This window comes from Trichoderma breve, chromosome 6 (assembly GCF_028502605.1).
Source record: "Trichoderma breve strain T069 chromosome 6, whole genome shotgun sequence".
In the NCBI taxonomy this organism is placed as follows: Eukaryota; Fungi; Ascomycota; class Sordariomycetes; order Hypocreales; family Hypocreaceae; genus Trichoderma; species Trichoderma breve.
The window spans coordinates 3,077,290-3,093,968 of NC_079237.1; the positions used below are offsets into that span (position 1 = coordinate 3,077,290).

The window sequence follows — 16,679 nt, forward strand, 5'->3', positions numbered from 1 at the left end:
TGTCTCTCTGTGCGCATTACGTGCAGATAATAGCCTCAAAACGTCCCGACGGAGACAAGACAACCGACACGGCTTCTCCTTATAGTCGTACAGTATGACTAATTATACAGATCGCCTTCCGTGTCTATCCCTCGACTATCTTGCCAAATGTCGAGATAGCCTCGCTCCTCGGCCCTAGGAGTCGTCACTTGCGCGTCGTGCCGAAAAGAACTTCTGAGTTGCGACGCAATCCTGCTCAAAAGGGACCGCTCAAAGGGCAGCAAGGAAGCTGAGGATGTAACCATAACGCCATCCCAATGCATATGTTCCTTGATACTTATCCTAACACCAACACACCAACACACACACACATACATACATACTCGTACATACACGGTGCCCGGTATCAATGATACTATGGCTGGCAAACTTCGTAATGCCCGCCGGAAGACCGGCATTCGGCATTCGGTAAGGCTAGACTATCCCGATTTTTTTCTCTTCTCCAATCCTTACCCGTCACAAATCTTCGACGATGCTCGGCCACGACAAAGCGGGTTAGCACCAGCCAGGTTACGTGTATTTTAGACATTTGTGCACTGTGAAACTTGCTTGCCGCCTTCATCGGATGACCCTGTGATGGTCTGGCCTGGCCCGTCTATCAAACCTGCCGCTCCCCGAATCCCAGCCCAGCCAAGTCTGAGTCTGTCCAGTCCAAACCTTTCCAGTTCTTTGCTAGAGGCAGCGTCTTAGATCAAATGTTAGTGCGCCTCGACGCGATGCCAACGAGCCTGTAGTCTGTAGTTTCAGACCAACCATGACGGAGCAGCCGCCGCGTCCGAAGCAGGCCGCATGCCTGGTGTGCAGGCGCAGCAAGATCAAGTGCGATTGGATGCCCTACGAGGCAAAGTGTAGACGCTGCATTCACCTCAACTGCGAGTGCATCCGCCCCGAGTTCCATCCCGGCCGGCAAAAGGGCATCAAGAAGCAAGCTCTCCCTCTTACCCAGTCCCAATCCACTCTGAGATATCAGATATATGAATCACCAAAACTAACCCCCTAGTGAAGCAAGCGGGTCGGCCTCGACAAGGCCCTATACCAGCTCCAGCAGGCCGTCAAGCGCGTCAAGTCGGGAGAGGCGCGAGGCGCAGAGGAGCGAAACCTCGTGGCCAGCCTGAGACAGCTGCTGGAGGACGTAGACGCTAGTGAAGATGCAGATGCGGCGGACCACTCGTCCAGGCAGGGCTCGCGGAGCAACACCCAGGAGGAGGACGGCGAGGGCGAGGGCGGCTCGACCTCGAGCGGCATCGACGACGACGACGACGACAACGACCGGTCCATGGCCGACTTTGTGCAGCGCACCGAGGAGAGCCTGGCCATTGACGACGCCGAGAACCCGCTTCAGCTGCTGGCGCGCGCGTCCTACTTCCATCCCAGTGACCGTCGTAGCCGGAACTCGCCCCATTCGAACCCGAAGCAGCACGACTCGTCCTCGGCCAAGCAGGATCCCGAGTCGACAAAGGTCCAGCAGTTCTTCTCCCAGGCCAAGGTGAAGCTCGACATTGGCGAGGACTTGGACCCTGTGGATCTCGGACTGGTGACTATGGACGAGGCTGAGTCGTTGTTTAACTAGTAAGACATTTTGTTACCCCCTTCCCCCCGGTGAGAGACAGAGAGAGCATTGTTGTGCAGAAAGAAAGAAAGAAGAAAAAGAAAGAGAGAGAAAGAGACTATGAAACTCATGATATGATTTCTGCAGCTTTTATTCCAAACTCGTACACACACGGTGGGGACTGTCTCCCCGAGTTCACACAGCCGCCTATGCGCGTAGCCGATCTGCGTTCCTCTTTACCACGGTCATGGCCGCGTCTACGCTCTTCATGCCTACTGCAGGGCCCCTCTCCAAGAGGCTGTTTAACCATGTCAAGATGCTGGCCCAAAAGGTGGTCAATGACAAGTACAAATCGGTCGAGATCGTCTTGGCGTTCATGACCCACATCCCTTGGATTTTCCCGGGCGATCACACCATGGACGATGAAACCTGCATGTACATTTCCATGGCGACTACCATTGCGTTTGATTTGTCTCTTCACAAGGTGCTGATGCCCATGGACGCCCTCGAGTCCTCGACGACGGTGTCAAAGGGCGAGTGTCTGGATCCACGGATTGCCCTTGCAATCGATGGGTTTCCAGATATCGATCCGTGGTCAGAGCAGGGTCAGTTGTTGCTGCGAGCACGAGAGAGATGCTACATCTCGTTGTTTGTCGTTGAGAGAGGGTGAGTGATTTCTTCTCCTCCCCCATTTCTGCCTTTACCTGAGGTTCGTTCAACAACTGATTTTTTTTTTGTTTAGAATGGCTTTGGCCCGTGGTAGACCTTTTATGATCCCAATTACACGAAACATCAAGGATTGCGACACCTGGCATCGGTCTCCTATCGCGGATGAGCAAGACGGCCCTGTAGCCTCCATGGCTGTGATGAGACGAAACTTGGTAGGACCATGCAATGCTTTCAAATCTTCCTCTTTTCGTTATACCATTTTGCTTACTATTAGTAGGATGGCCTTTTCAATACAGTTCGAGCGCTCTGCGACGGCTCTCAGACTAGCAATAGTGATGGATCACTGGTGGCTCGATCGTATGTCTCTTTCCCCTTTCTTTTATACAAGCATAGTCTCTCTAACGTGTTGTAAAGGATACAAAGCGCCATAGAAAGATTTTTCGACCAGTGGCTTGCAGAATGGGGTTTGATGATTGGTTTAGGTCCTGGTAAGTCGACCAGGAGTTGGAAGAAATCAAAGAAATGCCCACATGCTTACCTTTGAATCGCAGAGCGTCGCCTGCCTCCATATGTCGATATTCTTGTCGCCCACACTCGCCTCTCAACGTACGGACGCATCATCAACCACCCAACAGCTCCCGTCGAGGTTCGCATCTTCTTCCGAACGGCCGGGTTGTCAGCTGCTCTGAATGTGATGAGGGCTGCGATCCAGGGAGAGTCGCAGCTGCAGTCGATGCCGAACAACACAGCCATTATGATTTCCTTTGCCGCGTGCTTTGCTTTGAATATCAGCGCGTATGCTCCGGACGGCTCTGGGCTTGCACCGAGCATCAGAAGGTTAATTGAAGAGGCCATTGCTGTGTTGGACCGGATTGGAACAGTCACTCCACATAGGAATGGGCTCTCTGTACTGTATGGAAAACATCTTCGGCATTTGCTGCGGATATCAGGCCCGACGACGAAGAGCAACCGGCCGCCAAAGGCACAAAGGACAACGCCATCGTCATCGGAGCCCATGCAGGACACGCCTCCAGCCCTGCCGAGCAGCTTCATGGACCAACAGATGCTGTGGCCGGACATGGTTCAGTTTTCCACCATGTCGGACGACCAGATTGCGCAGGTGCTGAACCAGCCAGGCAACGTTTTTGAGCCATCCTTTGGCAGCAACATGTCGTGGGAGGACATGAACAACTTTGACTGGCTGAATTGGCCAGCTTTCAACGCGAATTAGGCGAAACTTGGGGGGACAATTGGCGAGGGGCTGGGGCACGGATGGTATTGGTTTTTTTTTGGTCTGGAAATTTAGCGAATTGGGTAGGTTTTCTTTGTTTTTATTTTTCAATTGATCTGTAGAAAGTGAATTTAGTAGTTAGAAATCATGATTGAAAAAAAGGCGTTGATGGGCGGATTTTGGCAGCATCTCTCTTTGTGTGAGGCTTGCAAAAAAAAAAAAAAAAAAGAATAATCATGGTTGCGAATTAAACCAAATACATAGTCTCAGCGCGTCAGCCCGACTTCCAAGGTCAGCGGGCAATATATATGTAAGATGCGCGATCCGAAGTTTACGGAGAATTTCAGACAAACTAATCTGATAGGTACGGTTATTAGATGAGCAAAAAATCATACGATTCCACAAGCAATCCGACGTAAACTGCACGTGGTTCCCGGGACATGCCCGAGCCGTTCAACCTTTCTTGAGATGGGGGATGCAGCAGGTTTTTCGTGGGGCCCGGATCGGTACTCAGATGTGTGCTCCGCTTAAGTGCCGTGTCTGAATTGACGCAGCTTATTTTCTTATCTTTTGATTTACTTAAGAAGTCCCGGAACTGTGATGCCGTGATTGTTGGGTTACTTATACACTAAGTTTTGGTGTTGGTGACGCGTTGTAGCTTCTCATTGTCTTGTTTTTTGTTATCGACGTTGAAGCTAGGTCGTGCTAGATGCATCATGAAACTAACATAGTGCACTGCTAGAGCTATTATGTTGCAGGGTTGCATACCGCTGATCTTGTCTTGCGGCTGGGAAACTTGAACCTACTGTTTGCAATGTCAGAGTGCTTTTTGTAGCCAATAGCCGAGGCCCGGCGGAACGGCAGTCGGATCGGCGAGTGGGTATTTTTTGGGGGGAATTTGGAACCTCCATTTTACTCCGGCGAAACTATGTCATGTTTCCTTTGATCGGGGAGGGAATTGAAAGGCGATCTCCGGGATTTCCTTGTTTCTTTAATTGGGAGGGTTTATATAAGAAGGAAAAAGGGACGTTGAGTGATGAAGGGAGAGGCTAAGCTGCCGTTGCACCAAGAGCAGCAGAAACCAGACGCGACGAAAAGCTCAGCATCATCACCATCAACATCAACCTCGACGGGCGACAAGAGGCGCAGGAGACGCAACATGTCGAAGCTGTCGCCGGGATTGAAGGCGTTGATCAACGCGCCGTTTGCGAGGCCCGGGCCCTGCAAGGTCGTTAAGGGAGCGGCGGTTGTCGGGGATTTGTTTCGGGGCATTGCGAAGGAGGCGAGGGGGAGGGGGGTTGGGAACAGGGCGTGGTTGGCGATATCTGTGAGTTTCTCATCTTCTTATCATGTTTATTGGTGGATTTATTTGGATGCGAGTGTTGGGGTTGAGAGGATTAGGAGGGCGTTTGACCTTTAGTATTATATGCACATGAATGAGTGAATGAGTGGCTCATGATGGAAATAGGCGGCTGCAACATTCACCCTCAACTCTCCCGATGCGCTCTCCATACTTCACGGCATTGCTGCAGCTGAGAGAGGAGGCTCTCAAACAGCCCAAGTGCGCACCGCCGAGTTCATCCGCGAAGTCGGGCTCAAATGCATCTCCTTCAACGGCATCCCTCGCACCATCAACTGCCTCAACGCCTTCCACGCGTCGTTGCCTCGCGACATAACCTCCAAGCTAACCACAGAGCCCTCAAGGACGCTAAAGGCAGACAATGTCGAAGCCGTCAAAGCCAGAGGCAGAGGGCTATGGGACTCGATTTACGCACCGTTTGAGGATAAACTGGTCGACAAGTTGGGGACGTCGCATCCGGACCTGCCTGTGGTGATTCTGAATTGCCATTATGGACCGTTATTGAGTGATCCTGATGGGAGGAGGGGCGTGGGGAGGGTTATGACGAGTCTTGTGGCGGTGGCGAGCTTGAGGGCGCAAACGGGGGTTGGGCCGCAGGTGCTTTCGCATGTGTTTGGGCTGAGGAAGGCTGTTGACGATGGCTCGTTTCGGGATGATTTGGTGGTGGAGGATGGAGGGGAGGAGGAGAGGGAGAGTGAGGAGGGAGTGAAGTGGTTGGCTGGGGATGAGGGAGGGGAATGGATGCTGAAGACGGTGGATAGAATCGTGGAGGGATTGGGAGGAAGCAACTTTGCGGCAAAGCTGTGATTATGGTGATTCTGGGAATTAGAGTACATGGTTGTAATTGTTATGATGAGTATATATATGCATAGACGGGCAAATGGAATCTTGATGCCATCATGTACGAGCAGACCAGATCTTGTTTTTCTGTATTATATGTACGTTTTAGTATATATAAACTGTTATTATGTTTCTCTGTTTATTTACGCTGATGCTTTATGTCTAAAGAACATCTAGATGTCTTTCTTCCTCTTGTACCTCTGCATCACTCACGCCAAAATGCTATAAATGCTAACCATGCGCCCTATATCCATAGGACAGCCGAACCCCGATTCATCCAAAATAAAAACTCCATGCTTGTGCTCGCGGGTATATCCTTCCCCCTTCGATTATTTCCCATTTCCACAGCTTATTCCATAGCTACAATCTCATCTGCGACTGCAAAAGTCGCGTCTGTCTTGCTCTTCACCTCGTCGACGGTGACACCTGGTGCCAGCTCGGTGAGCGTCAAGGTACCCTTCTCGCGGTCTACCTGGAAGACACACTATCACGCAAAAATATTAGCATTTTGTACATATTTCATCGCTTGAGAACAGACATACCAAGTCTGTAATGATGGTGCTCACGCATCGCGCGCCAGTCAGCGGCAAGCTGCACTGCTGCACAATCTTGGACGATCCATCCTTGCAAAGGTGCTCCGTCGCGACAATGACCTTTGTGGCTTCGGGATTGGCGACGAGGTCCATTGCGCCGCCCATGCCCTTGAAAAGCTTGCCTGGGATCATGAAGTTGGCGAGATCTCCGGCAGCACTGACTTGGAGGGCCTGTGAAGAGATGTTGTTAGCTTTGTGATTGTCGTAGAAATGGATTTGTGTGTACTTACGCCGAGGATGGAAACATCGACGTGGCCGCCGCGGATCATGCCAAAGGACTCGGAAGAGTCAAAGGTTGAGGCGCCGGGCACAAAGGTGACGGTCTGCTTGCCGGCATTGACAAGATCACTATTTAAACACGACTCGTTAGAAACTGATACTCTTCATCTCATCACCAAGTAGAGAAAAGGCAAACTTACGGATCAACTTCCTCCAGCGTCGGGTGAGGGCCCATGCCCAACAGTCCATTCTCACTCTGCAGCCACACCGTCCTCTCCTTGGGAATAAAGTTGGCGGACATGGTCGGAATACCAACGCCCAAGTTGACATAGTATCCCTCCTTGAGCTCCTTAGACGCTCTCTTGGCAATGCGTCTCTTGCGCTCCAACTTGCCATTCCCGGTGGCCTCTGCCTCGCCCTCGGGCTCCCTCAGCTTAAGCGTCTCAACCTGCTTCTCGACCGTCGCCTTGACGACTCTGTCCACGAAGATTCCGGGCAGATGCACGTCGTCAGGATCGATTTCACCAACGGGGACGATGTTTTCGGCTTCGACGATGGTGAGCTTGGCTGCCTTGGCCATGAGGGGCCCGAATGCGCGGGTCGTGCGGCGGAAGACGCAGTTTCCGGCCGTGTCGGCCTTCCAGGCGCGGATGATGGCGACATCGCCGGGGAGGGCGGTTTCCATCAAGTACAGCTTGCCGTTGAAGTCGCGGGTTTCGCGTCGGTGGCCCTTTTCGAGGGGAACGCCACCGTTGGGGTTGTTGCGGACGGGGATCTCGCCATCTTGAAGGAGGGTGTCTGTTTGGTCATGGGTTAGTTTGCAATACACCTAGTAGGATGGCATCTCAAAGTGACAAACTTACGAGCTCCTGTGGGTGTGTAAAACGCGGGAATGCCTGCTCCAGCCGCTCTCAAGCGCTCTGCCAGAGTACCCTGAGGACACAGCTCGACAGCCAGCTGGCCATCAATGTATCCCTTCTCGAGCACCTTGTTGCCTCCAGTATATGACAGAATAAGGTTGTTGATCTGCCCAGACTCCGTTAGGCTGGAGAGTCCACCACGTCCTTCGAGACCGGCATTGTTGGAGACGGCAGTGAGCGAGTGCAGCGATTCGCGGCCTCGACGATGCAACGCTTGAATGAGGGTTTCTAATTCCCAAAAACGAAGATTGTTAGTCTATCATGCTCATCACGTTATTTTAATCAATTTGTCTCGCCATAGAGTGGGCACATGGAATCACGAGATAATCCCAATGGACGAGCTTATACAAATTGAAGTCACACAACCACATACCTGCAATACCACACAAGCCGAATCCAGAGCTAAGAACCGTCGATCCACTTTTTACATCCGCCACAGCGACATCGGCGTTCTCGTAGACCTTTGACTTTGGTCGGACTTGTGTCTGTGCCTGAGACAAGCGGATCGCAGTCGTTGAAAGGAGTCGCCTTGTCGATGGACCGGTTCTTGAGGCTTGGAAGAGCTGCACAGAGACGGGCTTGATGAATGATCGTCTCGTTGAGGCTCTGGGGAGGAAGAGTTTCGGATGCATTGGCCGAATTAGCGTCGCCATTGTGCAGGGAGCTAAAAATAAGCAGGACAGTGGAAAAAAATAAAGATAAAAACTCCGGTTACTGTGAGAGCGAGTGAGAGTTATGAGCTCCTGATGTCTCGACTAATAGATGATAAAAGAGACAATGAAATAGAAAGAATGTGATTTAATTACTAGCTAAGAAACAATCTCATCGATCCAACAACCAACGACAAAGCTTTGTGGCCGGCATTTCTTTATATCTTGTTCGGTTCGGCAATGTGAATGTTCCAAAAGCGGAAATCATTCGGATTTTGCCCCATGTCGGCCGGCCAGCCGGAAGCTACCGTGGTGGACCGAGCGAGTTGCCGGAGCTTATGACGTACCTAAGCAAAAAAAGAGGCGAATTAAAATTTGGAATGTGCGAGAAAATGGAAACCTACGCGATCGGAGTCTACTTTTGGGATTCTAGAACAAAATAATTGTGTGAAATCATGATTGAAGTTGTGGCGAGGAAATTGTATGTCACTGGTGATGTGCAGTTGCTGGTTTGGTTGGTTCGTTGTCGTTTTTGTTGGTTGTCGATTGTTGGTTGAGAGACTCAATACTTATTTTTGACGGTCTTCATGGTAGCAAACATCCATCTTCACGCTTCACGTTGGACAGCCATACGTTTCATACTCAAGTGATGCTCTTCTTAACCCTAAGCACTTAGGGTACCTGACCCTTTCGCCGCAAAACATCGCCACCCCGTCGCCGCCCCATATCTCCACATTCATCCTGAAGAAACACTTGCATTAACACGGGGACCCCGTGTTTTTGCTTTGTACAGCTGTGTTGCATTGTATCCCATAATAACATGACATGCATATGTAAGCTTCCTTATCTGACCGCCAGTCTAATCTCCACGGATGTCCTGCACAGTTCCACTTCCTTAGATACATACATAGGATGGAATGTCCGCGGAAGATGACAGTGCTTAACCTACCAGCTAGTATTTACTAGTCCTCGTCTCAGCTTTGTGGCGATTGGACTGCACAACGCTCACGAGCTGCGCCATGTTGTTTGTGAGTTTCCTTTAAAGCTAAACAGCGCACAGATGTTATCGCGTCAGTCAGTCGCTTGTAGATCGCAAAGACAAACTACATTAGCTAAAACAGTCCGGCGCAGGCTTGAATACAATCAGGAGGCCTCTTCAGGTACAATTGAAACCGAAATGAGTACAGTAGCAACTGAATCGAGTGTCCACGTTTGTCAATGTGAGATTTATCTCTGCATGGACCATGTCTCTGGTGTACTGTGGTTGATACCGTGCGCAGCTTCGTACTCCGTACCCTCAGAATAAATGCCATCCGATATCAAGAGCCGGAATTTGATCTTTACTTGTGATGTTAGGTGTTGCTAATTGATACCTTGTCATTAATATGTCGTCAGGGAAGCCGCAACCAATTGGCCAGTTCATGCCACGAAGAAGCGCCAGCACAGGCTCCTTTTTTTTTTTTTTTTTTTTTTATCACCAGCAGGTATAATGACTCTGTAACCTGCGACATTGCGGCAAAACTCATTAATAGTGTAATTCGACAAAAATTGCCCGCCGAAATAGTCCAAGCAGGCGTTATGCAGCTGCAGTGACCGCGCGATACTCGCAGAAAAATACCTACCTAAGAAAGATATATCAACATAGCACTGTCCTACACTAACGAGAAGCTGGTCTCTCACTCGGGCGAAGCAATATCATTATATGATGATCGCACGTGGAGCTGGTTAGGCAAGCTAGTATTCTCGATAAGGGATATTCGAGTACTTTGAAATAGGTTAGGCAAACAGACGCCACCCTCAGTGACTATACTATGTCAACGTGTGAAACTGAGTTCATAATACCGGAGTGGAGTAATGAATTACTAGTATTCCTGACGAGCCACGATACACGCTAGCACAGCCAAGTAAAACAAGTGCGATCAGCCTATCTCATCTTTAGTAATTATATTCAAATTATTCTGTTATTATCGTGTAATTAAATCTTGCTTCTGGTATAATTGATCAAACACAAAATCGGATTGCCTGCCTAGAATTTTCGGAGAATCCAGTATCGAGGCGATCACATGACCAATATCTTTATAGGGTGAGGGGTTAAGCTGGCTGCTATCGTTATATAGTTCTCAAGTCTGCACCCAATGCCTCGTTCCTACTAAAGCTACTAACGACTTGACATTATAGCTTTCGGAGTCTTTCAACTATAATGAATTCAACAACGCCACATTCTCGCGGTATAATAAACAATTCTTTTGGCAATAATGTTAGAATTTATCAAGGCGATATCCACAACCACGACAGCCACGCGCCTAGTCAGGCAGACCCTTGTCTAGTAGATTTACGAACCACCGATCCCCGCGATGACAAAACGCGTATTGAGGAAACCAAAGGCAATCTGCTTAAGGACTCATACTGCTGGATATTGGAACATGCCGACTTTCAGATGTGGCTGAATGATCCGCAGTGTCGGCTACTCTGGATTAAAGGAGACCCTGGCAAAGGAAAGACTATGCTTTTATGTGGTATTATCAACGAACTAGAGAAGTTTACAGCATATCGCCTCCAGCTATCATACTTCTTTTGCCAGGCAACTGAAACAGGACTACGAAGCGCGACGGCTGTATTGCGGGGTCTTATCTACAGCTTTGTTATTCAACAACCCTCTCTCTTATCTCACGTACGAGAGAAGTACGATCGCGCAGGCAAACAGCTGTTTGAAGATAGGAATGCCTGGACAGCTCTGTCCAAGATATTAAAGTCGATACTTGATGACCCTAGTCTTAAAGATGTGGTCTTGCTTATCGACGCTCTCGATGAGTGTACAGAGGGACTTCTAAGCCTTCTTCACCTTATCAGGGAGATTTCCTCGACTTCTTACGCTAAGTGGATTGTGTCAAGTCGCAACTGGCCCAGCATCGAGGTTGAACTTCAAAATTTAAAGCAGAGTATTGGACTTTGCCTTGAGTTGAATGAACATTCCATCTCTGCCGCTGTTCAAAATTATGTCCATTACAAGGTAGATCTTTTGGCGCAAAAGCACGGATATAATGATATCACACGGGAAACCATCGAAAGAAAATTAGTTTCTCGAGCCGATAATACATTTCTTTGGGTTGCCTTAGTGTGTCAGAGTCTTAATAATTACAGAAGCGGGAGGGTGCTCGAGAAGCTTGAATCTTATCCACAAGGCCTTGATTCTCTCTATGAGAGGATGCTAGACCAGATACCCAAATCGTTCGACGATAGAGATGTGTCTCTCTGCAAGCAAGTCCTCACTATAGTGTCGACTGTTTACCGGCCAATTACTTCACATGAACTTCATTCTCTTATTCGATGCCCTGAGGAGTTTACAGAAGACATCGCGTCACTTACAGATATAATACGTCTCTGTGGTTCATTTCTCGCCATCCGTAATGATACGATCTATTTTGTGCATCAATCAGCGAAAGAATACTTAACTACAGACAAGGTCTGGTCTACTATCTCCGCTTCTAGCCAGAGCGATATTCATTATGCTATTTTCTCTCAATCGCTCCAACTTATGCATAACACGTTACGACGTGATATATACTGCTTGGGCACTCCTGGATATCATGTCAACCAAATCCAACTATATAACCCAGATCCCCTAATCGCGGTACGGTACTCATGCGTCTACTGGATTGACCACCTCTGTGACGGCAATATTGGTCATAATATGAAGGATGCTCTTCAAGTAGGAGGCTTAGTTGATATGTTCCTGCGCCATCATTTTCTACACTGGCTAGAGGCGTTAAGTCTTCTACATTGTATGTCAGAAGGCGTCCTTGCAATAGCAAGGCTTACAGACCTCCTTGAGGTTAGTTTCCACCTAATCAAATGAACTATATGCATATACTAACTAGAGCAGGAGCAAACGCCCCGAAGCCGAGTTTTAAGTTTGGTACAAGATGCCAGACGATTTATTTTTCGGCATAAACGGGGGATTGAATCTGCGCCCCTCCAAGTATACGTGTCTGCTCTTGTCTTTAGCCCTCTCCAGAGTGAAATACGAAACATATTCAAGGATGAAGAGCCGCCATGGATGCTATTAAAGCCAGCTGTTGAAGCAGGTTGGGATGCCTGTCTAGAGATCCTTGAGGGTCATAGCTTCTGGGTAACGTCAGTTGTCTTCTCACCTGATGGCCAATGGCTTGCTTCAGGTTCATTCGATGGGACAATTAAAATTTGGGATGTAAACTCAGGTTCCTGTCAGACCCTTGAGTGCGATGGTTTAGTATTATCAATTGCCTTCTCGCCTGACGGCCAGCAACTTGTCTCAGGTTTATATGATCAGATTCAAGTCTGGGATATAAAGGAAAGCTCGTTTTATTTACAGGCCCCCAAAATCTCTGCTTACGAGGTAAAATCAGTCGTTTTCTCAAGGAATGGCCGACTTGCTTTTGGTGAATCCAATGGTGCAGTAAGCGTTTGGGATATGAAGTCTACCTATTTGCAGACTTTTAAAGGCCATAAGAAACCTGTATACTCAGTTGTCATCTCGCCTAATAACCAACTGCTTGCTTCAGGCTCATCTGATGAAACAATTAAGGTCTGGGATATAAATTCAGGCGCCTGTCTACAGACTCTTAAGGGCCATGATGACGAAATTAATTCAGTTACCTTCTGCCCTAATGGCCATCGACTTATTTCAGGTTCATCTGACAGTACAATTAGGGTCTGGGATATAGATTCAGGTGTCTGTTTGCAGACCCTTGAGGATTATCTAAACGGGGTAAACTCAGTTGTCTTTGCACCTGATGGTCAGCAGCTCGCCTCCGGCTCAGATGATGGTATAGTCAGAGTCTGGGATATAGAGTCAGGCACCTGTCTGCGGACATTTAAGGGCCATAATCTCTCGATAACCTCAGTTGTCTTCTCGCTTAATGGCCAGCACCTCGCCTCAGGATCAGACGATAATACAGTCAGAATTTGGGATGTAAAGTCAGAGGACTATCTGCAAACTCAAGAAGACCATAAGTATGGCGTATATTCCGTTTTCTTCTCACCTAATGGGCGGCTGCTGGCCTCAGGCTCATATGATGATACAATTAGGATTTGGGATACAAAGTCAGGTGCCTGTCTGCACATCCTTGAGAGCTATAATCATTTACGGGATTTAACTGTCTTCTCACCCAATAGTCAGCGACTTGCCACAGTTTCAACTGATGGAACAATCCAAATCTGGGATGTAAATTCAGGCGTTTGTCTTCAGACTTTTCGGAATAGTTGGTCTGATGGAGTCATAGCGTTCGACGCAGCAGATGACTCGCATCTTATTACTGATCTTGGAGTCTTGAACATTAGCGCATCTATTATAAATACACCGCCTGAAGTATTATCAGCAGATACAGGCTTTCATCACTATAGCATAAGCTCTGATAAAACATGGATCATGAAAGATAATAAGCCCCTGATTTGGTTACCTCCCGAGTATCGACCAAATGTATCGGCTGTGTTTGGGGCTACAGTTACCATTGGGTGTAAATCAGGTCGAGTACTAATAATGCGGTTTTCTATAGTTTAGTACCAGTTAAAAATGAAACCGGTTATGTTTCCATATTGCCACGACGCGGCCAACTGGCGATCAGAAAAAAAGGGTGCGAAGGACTGATCAGCATACAGACAGACACAGTACGCATATCTCTACTGCGCTACACTTTGCTACACACCTCGCAAATACTCTTATATGATCCATGTATGCACTTATTTATTTTATGAACCCCATTTTTGTGGTCCCCCTTCCTCGACATATAATCGCCAAGGAAGGTGGTACGTAATAACCGCTTCTATAATGCAGCTAGTCAGATCGGTTGAGCGACCGCCGCTTGACCAAAGGACAAACTGGAATAAAGAATAACTGTTTCTAACAACTGCAATACATACTAGTACGTTAAAAAAAAAGTAGGCTTGAAAGGCTAAAAATATACAGGCATGCCAAGGGTAAAAACCTCAGGAGACACTTATCCAAAGACTTGCAATCAAGACTGTACTGCAACAGCAGAAGGACATCGCACTGTACTAGCCACAATTCCACAACGTTGGTGCGTGAGGAGAGAAACTTTATAATGGAAAAGGCGAATACTCATTTCGAACTCAACTGTATCCGAGTTTATTCTCTTGAGATCTATTCAGCACGGGCTCTGTGGTCCTTACATTGGTCGGTCTCTGGGCTGCGTATCGTGTTGGTCAGGCTAGTTCAAAGATGCGTTCCTCAAGTATCAAGAAATTATTGTTCCAGTTTCAGTTCCGGTTCATTAGTAACACCAATCATTTGAGTATTTTACTAGCTATTTTACTCTCATAGCAGGACTTGCCCCTTTCCAGAGCTACCCACTGTACCAGTATATCGCCACCTGTTAGTCTTCCCTTACAGATGAGAAACCCAAACACTACTGATCAAAACATCCCGTAATGCTTCAAAACCAACATCATGCTAATGCCCGGAGCCATGTATTCCAACGTAAGCCCACACCGAGCCCATCGCATATTAATCCAGTCACTAAACTGTTCACCCCGACTCTTCCTCGACAAATCATCTTGACTCATCCGCTGAACAGTCCTCATCGGGAAACCAAGCTCGGTCGACTCTGCATAAAACGTCGCCCAACGACCATGTGGCGGAATTTCCTCCAAAATCCACTCGTCGTAACGTCTTCGAACTTTGTCCAGCCACTTTGGATCAGAAGCAATACGGGATTCACACTCCTTTAGACTGATGACTCCCAGGTACTCCTGTTTCAACACCTGTTAGCCATGCGAATTCGTACAACTTGAAGAGAGGAAAACCTACTTCTCCTTCTGACTCTCCCTGACTACCTGCTGCCATCTTGAACTGTCTCAAAAGTTTCGCAATTTCTTCCAGATCCTTGTCGTTAGCTTTCTCGAGAAGGTGTACTATTTTTCTATTATCTGCCCTTGTTAATGGGTGTTTGTGTTTCTCCTTCTTCTTCTTCACATCTGTCGGGCTCGACGCCCCACGCTCCGAGTCGGCCTCCTCCTCCTCCTCTGCAGCTTTCTTCTCAGCAGCCTCCTTCTCTGCCTTGATGCGACGGCCTTGTTCAAGTACAAGAACCGGCACATGGTGGTGCATCATGATGAAGGGGAAAACGTGGTCGAGGTCGATGCCTTCTTTTTTCTCGTGCACCAGGAGAATATTCCAGGCGACCTCGGCGTAATGCAGGAACTTGTCTCGCTGGTTATGGTTGCGCTTAATCAGAAAGTCCCAAAGCTGATCTAGGTCAAGCCACTCGTCCGGCATGTCCCGGTTCTTGGTGATGTAGAACTGGTGCATCCAACCCTGCAGTTCCTCGACGTCCTCAGCAGCAGCCGACGTCGAGGACGGCGGTGATCGGAAGCGACGCAAGCCTACCTCGCTGGCAATGGCGAGGCCGTTGAGGATATCTAAAACAGCCTTTTCATCCTGCGTCACCTCGCGTCCGTGGGTCTTGTAGGTGATGTCGTGCTCGACCTCGGCCCAGGCATGCATGATGACTGTGCCGACTTGGATTTCTACCACCTTCTTCTCCCAGATTTCCTTCTCCGTCTCTGTCAGATCTCGCGGGTGCAGTCTCTTGGGTATCTTGAGAGCCAGGTGTATAGCGCCGTATCCCGAAAACTGTTTCTCCAAGCCATCAGTGTCGAGGTCGTCGTCCGGCTCCTTCTTTTTCGGAGTCGCGGCCGCAGGCGCGGACGCATCCAGCCATTTCGCGTGAAGCTTTCGCAGGATCCTCATATTTGCCGGACCCCCCATTTTCTTGGGATCCTTGCCATTTTCATAGCCCGCATCCTTTAGAAGTTTGAGGACCCTCTTTGTGTCGCTGGGGAAATAGAGCACGATCCGGGCGCCAAGCATGTCGTGGAAGCCAAGCTCGAGCTCATTCACAGTTTTGAAATAACCAATCTCCTCCTTGTCCATTTTGTATCTATCAAATTGAACCTCCCAGTTCTCTTTCTGTTCAATCATCTTGCCTTGAATTTCTTGGGCGGCCAGACGGTCCTTCTGTCGGCGCCGTGCAGTACCATTGATGGACTCCCAGCTTTTCACTCGAGCGGCTATTGGGAGATGCCGGATATTGTCCTGGGCGAGGACGTGGTTTAGGTCCTCTGCCACGGCACTCAAACATTGCCGGTACTGGTTAACTTCGCGATCGTAGATTCCGTTGAGTTCCTTGAGGAGCTCATCTAGTTTGTCCTCTTTGGACATGGCGGGGCCCATTTGTTACAGTAGTTTGATTCGTAGAGGTTGTTTAATTTAGATCTTCGAATGATGGCGTTAATGTATACGGGATATGTAGTGAGAGGTAGAGTACCCTTTCAGATTTTAATTAACATCGACGGCCACACTCTTAAATATGTCTCTGATTCGGTTGTTTTCCCACTTGTTGCGTAGTACGGATCTCTCGGCAAAACCATTGACCGGACATGATAAATTAAACACATCTCAGTGGTTAGATGCAGCACTTTTGGCTCGGTTACAATGAGGCTTGCCGTTGCCTCCTCATTGGGCTGATACACATGGCTGCTGAAAATGCCAGACGGGTCACAAGACAAAGAGACACGAGGAGAATGACCTATGATTGAACAGCTTCGGTGAA

The 16,679-nt window shown here is 48.5% G+C and overlaps 4 protein-coding genes across 4 annotated transcripts; 2 read left to right on the plus strand and 2 right to left on the minus strand.

Annotated features, from left to right (window-relative positions):
- Positions 1-793: 793 nt before the first annotated feature.
- T069G_09838 (uncharacterized protein) lies at positions 794-3,488 on the plus strand (the record flags this gene model as incomplete). Its single annotated transcript, XM_056177048.1, has 7 exons — positions 794-963; positions 1,045-1,608; positions 1,736-2,254; positions 2,331-2,469; positions 2,535-2,614; positions 2,672-2,745; positions 2,809-3,488. 7 exons carry the CDS (start codon positions 794-796, stop codon positions 3,486-3,488), a joined length of 2,226 nt encoding a protein of 741 aa, XP_056025526.1.
- Positions 3,489-4,524: 1,036 nt separating this feature from the next.
- Positions 4,525-5,655, plus strand: T069G_09839 (uncharacterized protein; the record flags this gene model as incomplete). The annotated part of the gene is made up of 2 exons (XM_056177049.1): positions 4,525-4,815; positions 4,957-5,655. The coding sequence occupies 2 exons, from the start codon at positions 4,525-4,527 to the stop codon at positions 5,653-5,655; spliced, it is 990 nt and encodes a 329-aa protein (XP_056025527.1).
- A 382-nt stretch (positions 5,656-6,037) lies between these two features.
- On the minus strand, positions 6,038-8,073 carry T069G_09840 (coenzyme A transferase domain-containing protein; the record flags this gene model as incomplete). The annotated part of the gene is made up of 6 exons (XM_056177050.1): positions 6,038-6,172; positions 6,231-6,452; positions 6,512-6,629; positions 6,701-7,298; positions 7,364-7,648; positions 7,794-8,073. The coding sequence occupies 6 exons, from the start codon at positions 8,071-8,073 to the stop codon at positions 6,038-6,040; spliced, it is 1,638 nt and encodes a 545-aa protein (XP_056025528.1).
- A 6,408-nt stretch (positions 8,074-14,481) lies between these two features.
- Positions 14,482-16,288, minus strand: T069G_09841 (uncharacterized protein; the record flags this gene model as incomplete). Its single annotated transcript, XM_056177051.1, has 2 exons — positions 14,482-14,817; positions 14,876-16,288. The coding sequence occupies 2 exons, from the start codon at positions 16,286-16,288 to the stop codon at positions 14,482-14,484; spliced, it is 1,749 nt and encodes a 582-aa protein (XP_056025529.1).
- Positions 16,289-16,679: the final 391 nt, after the last annotated feature.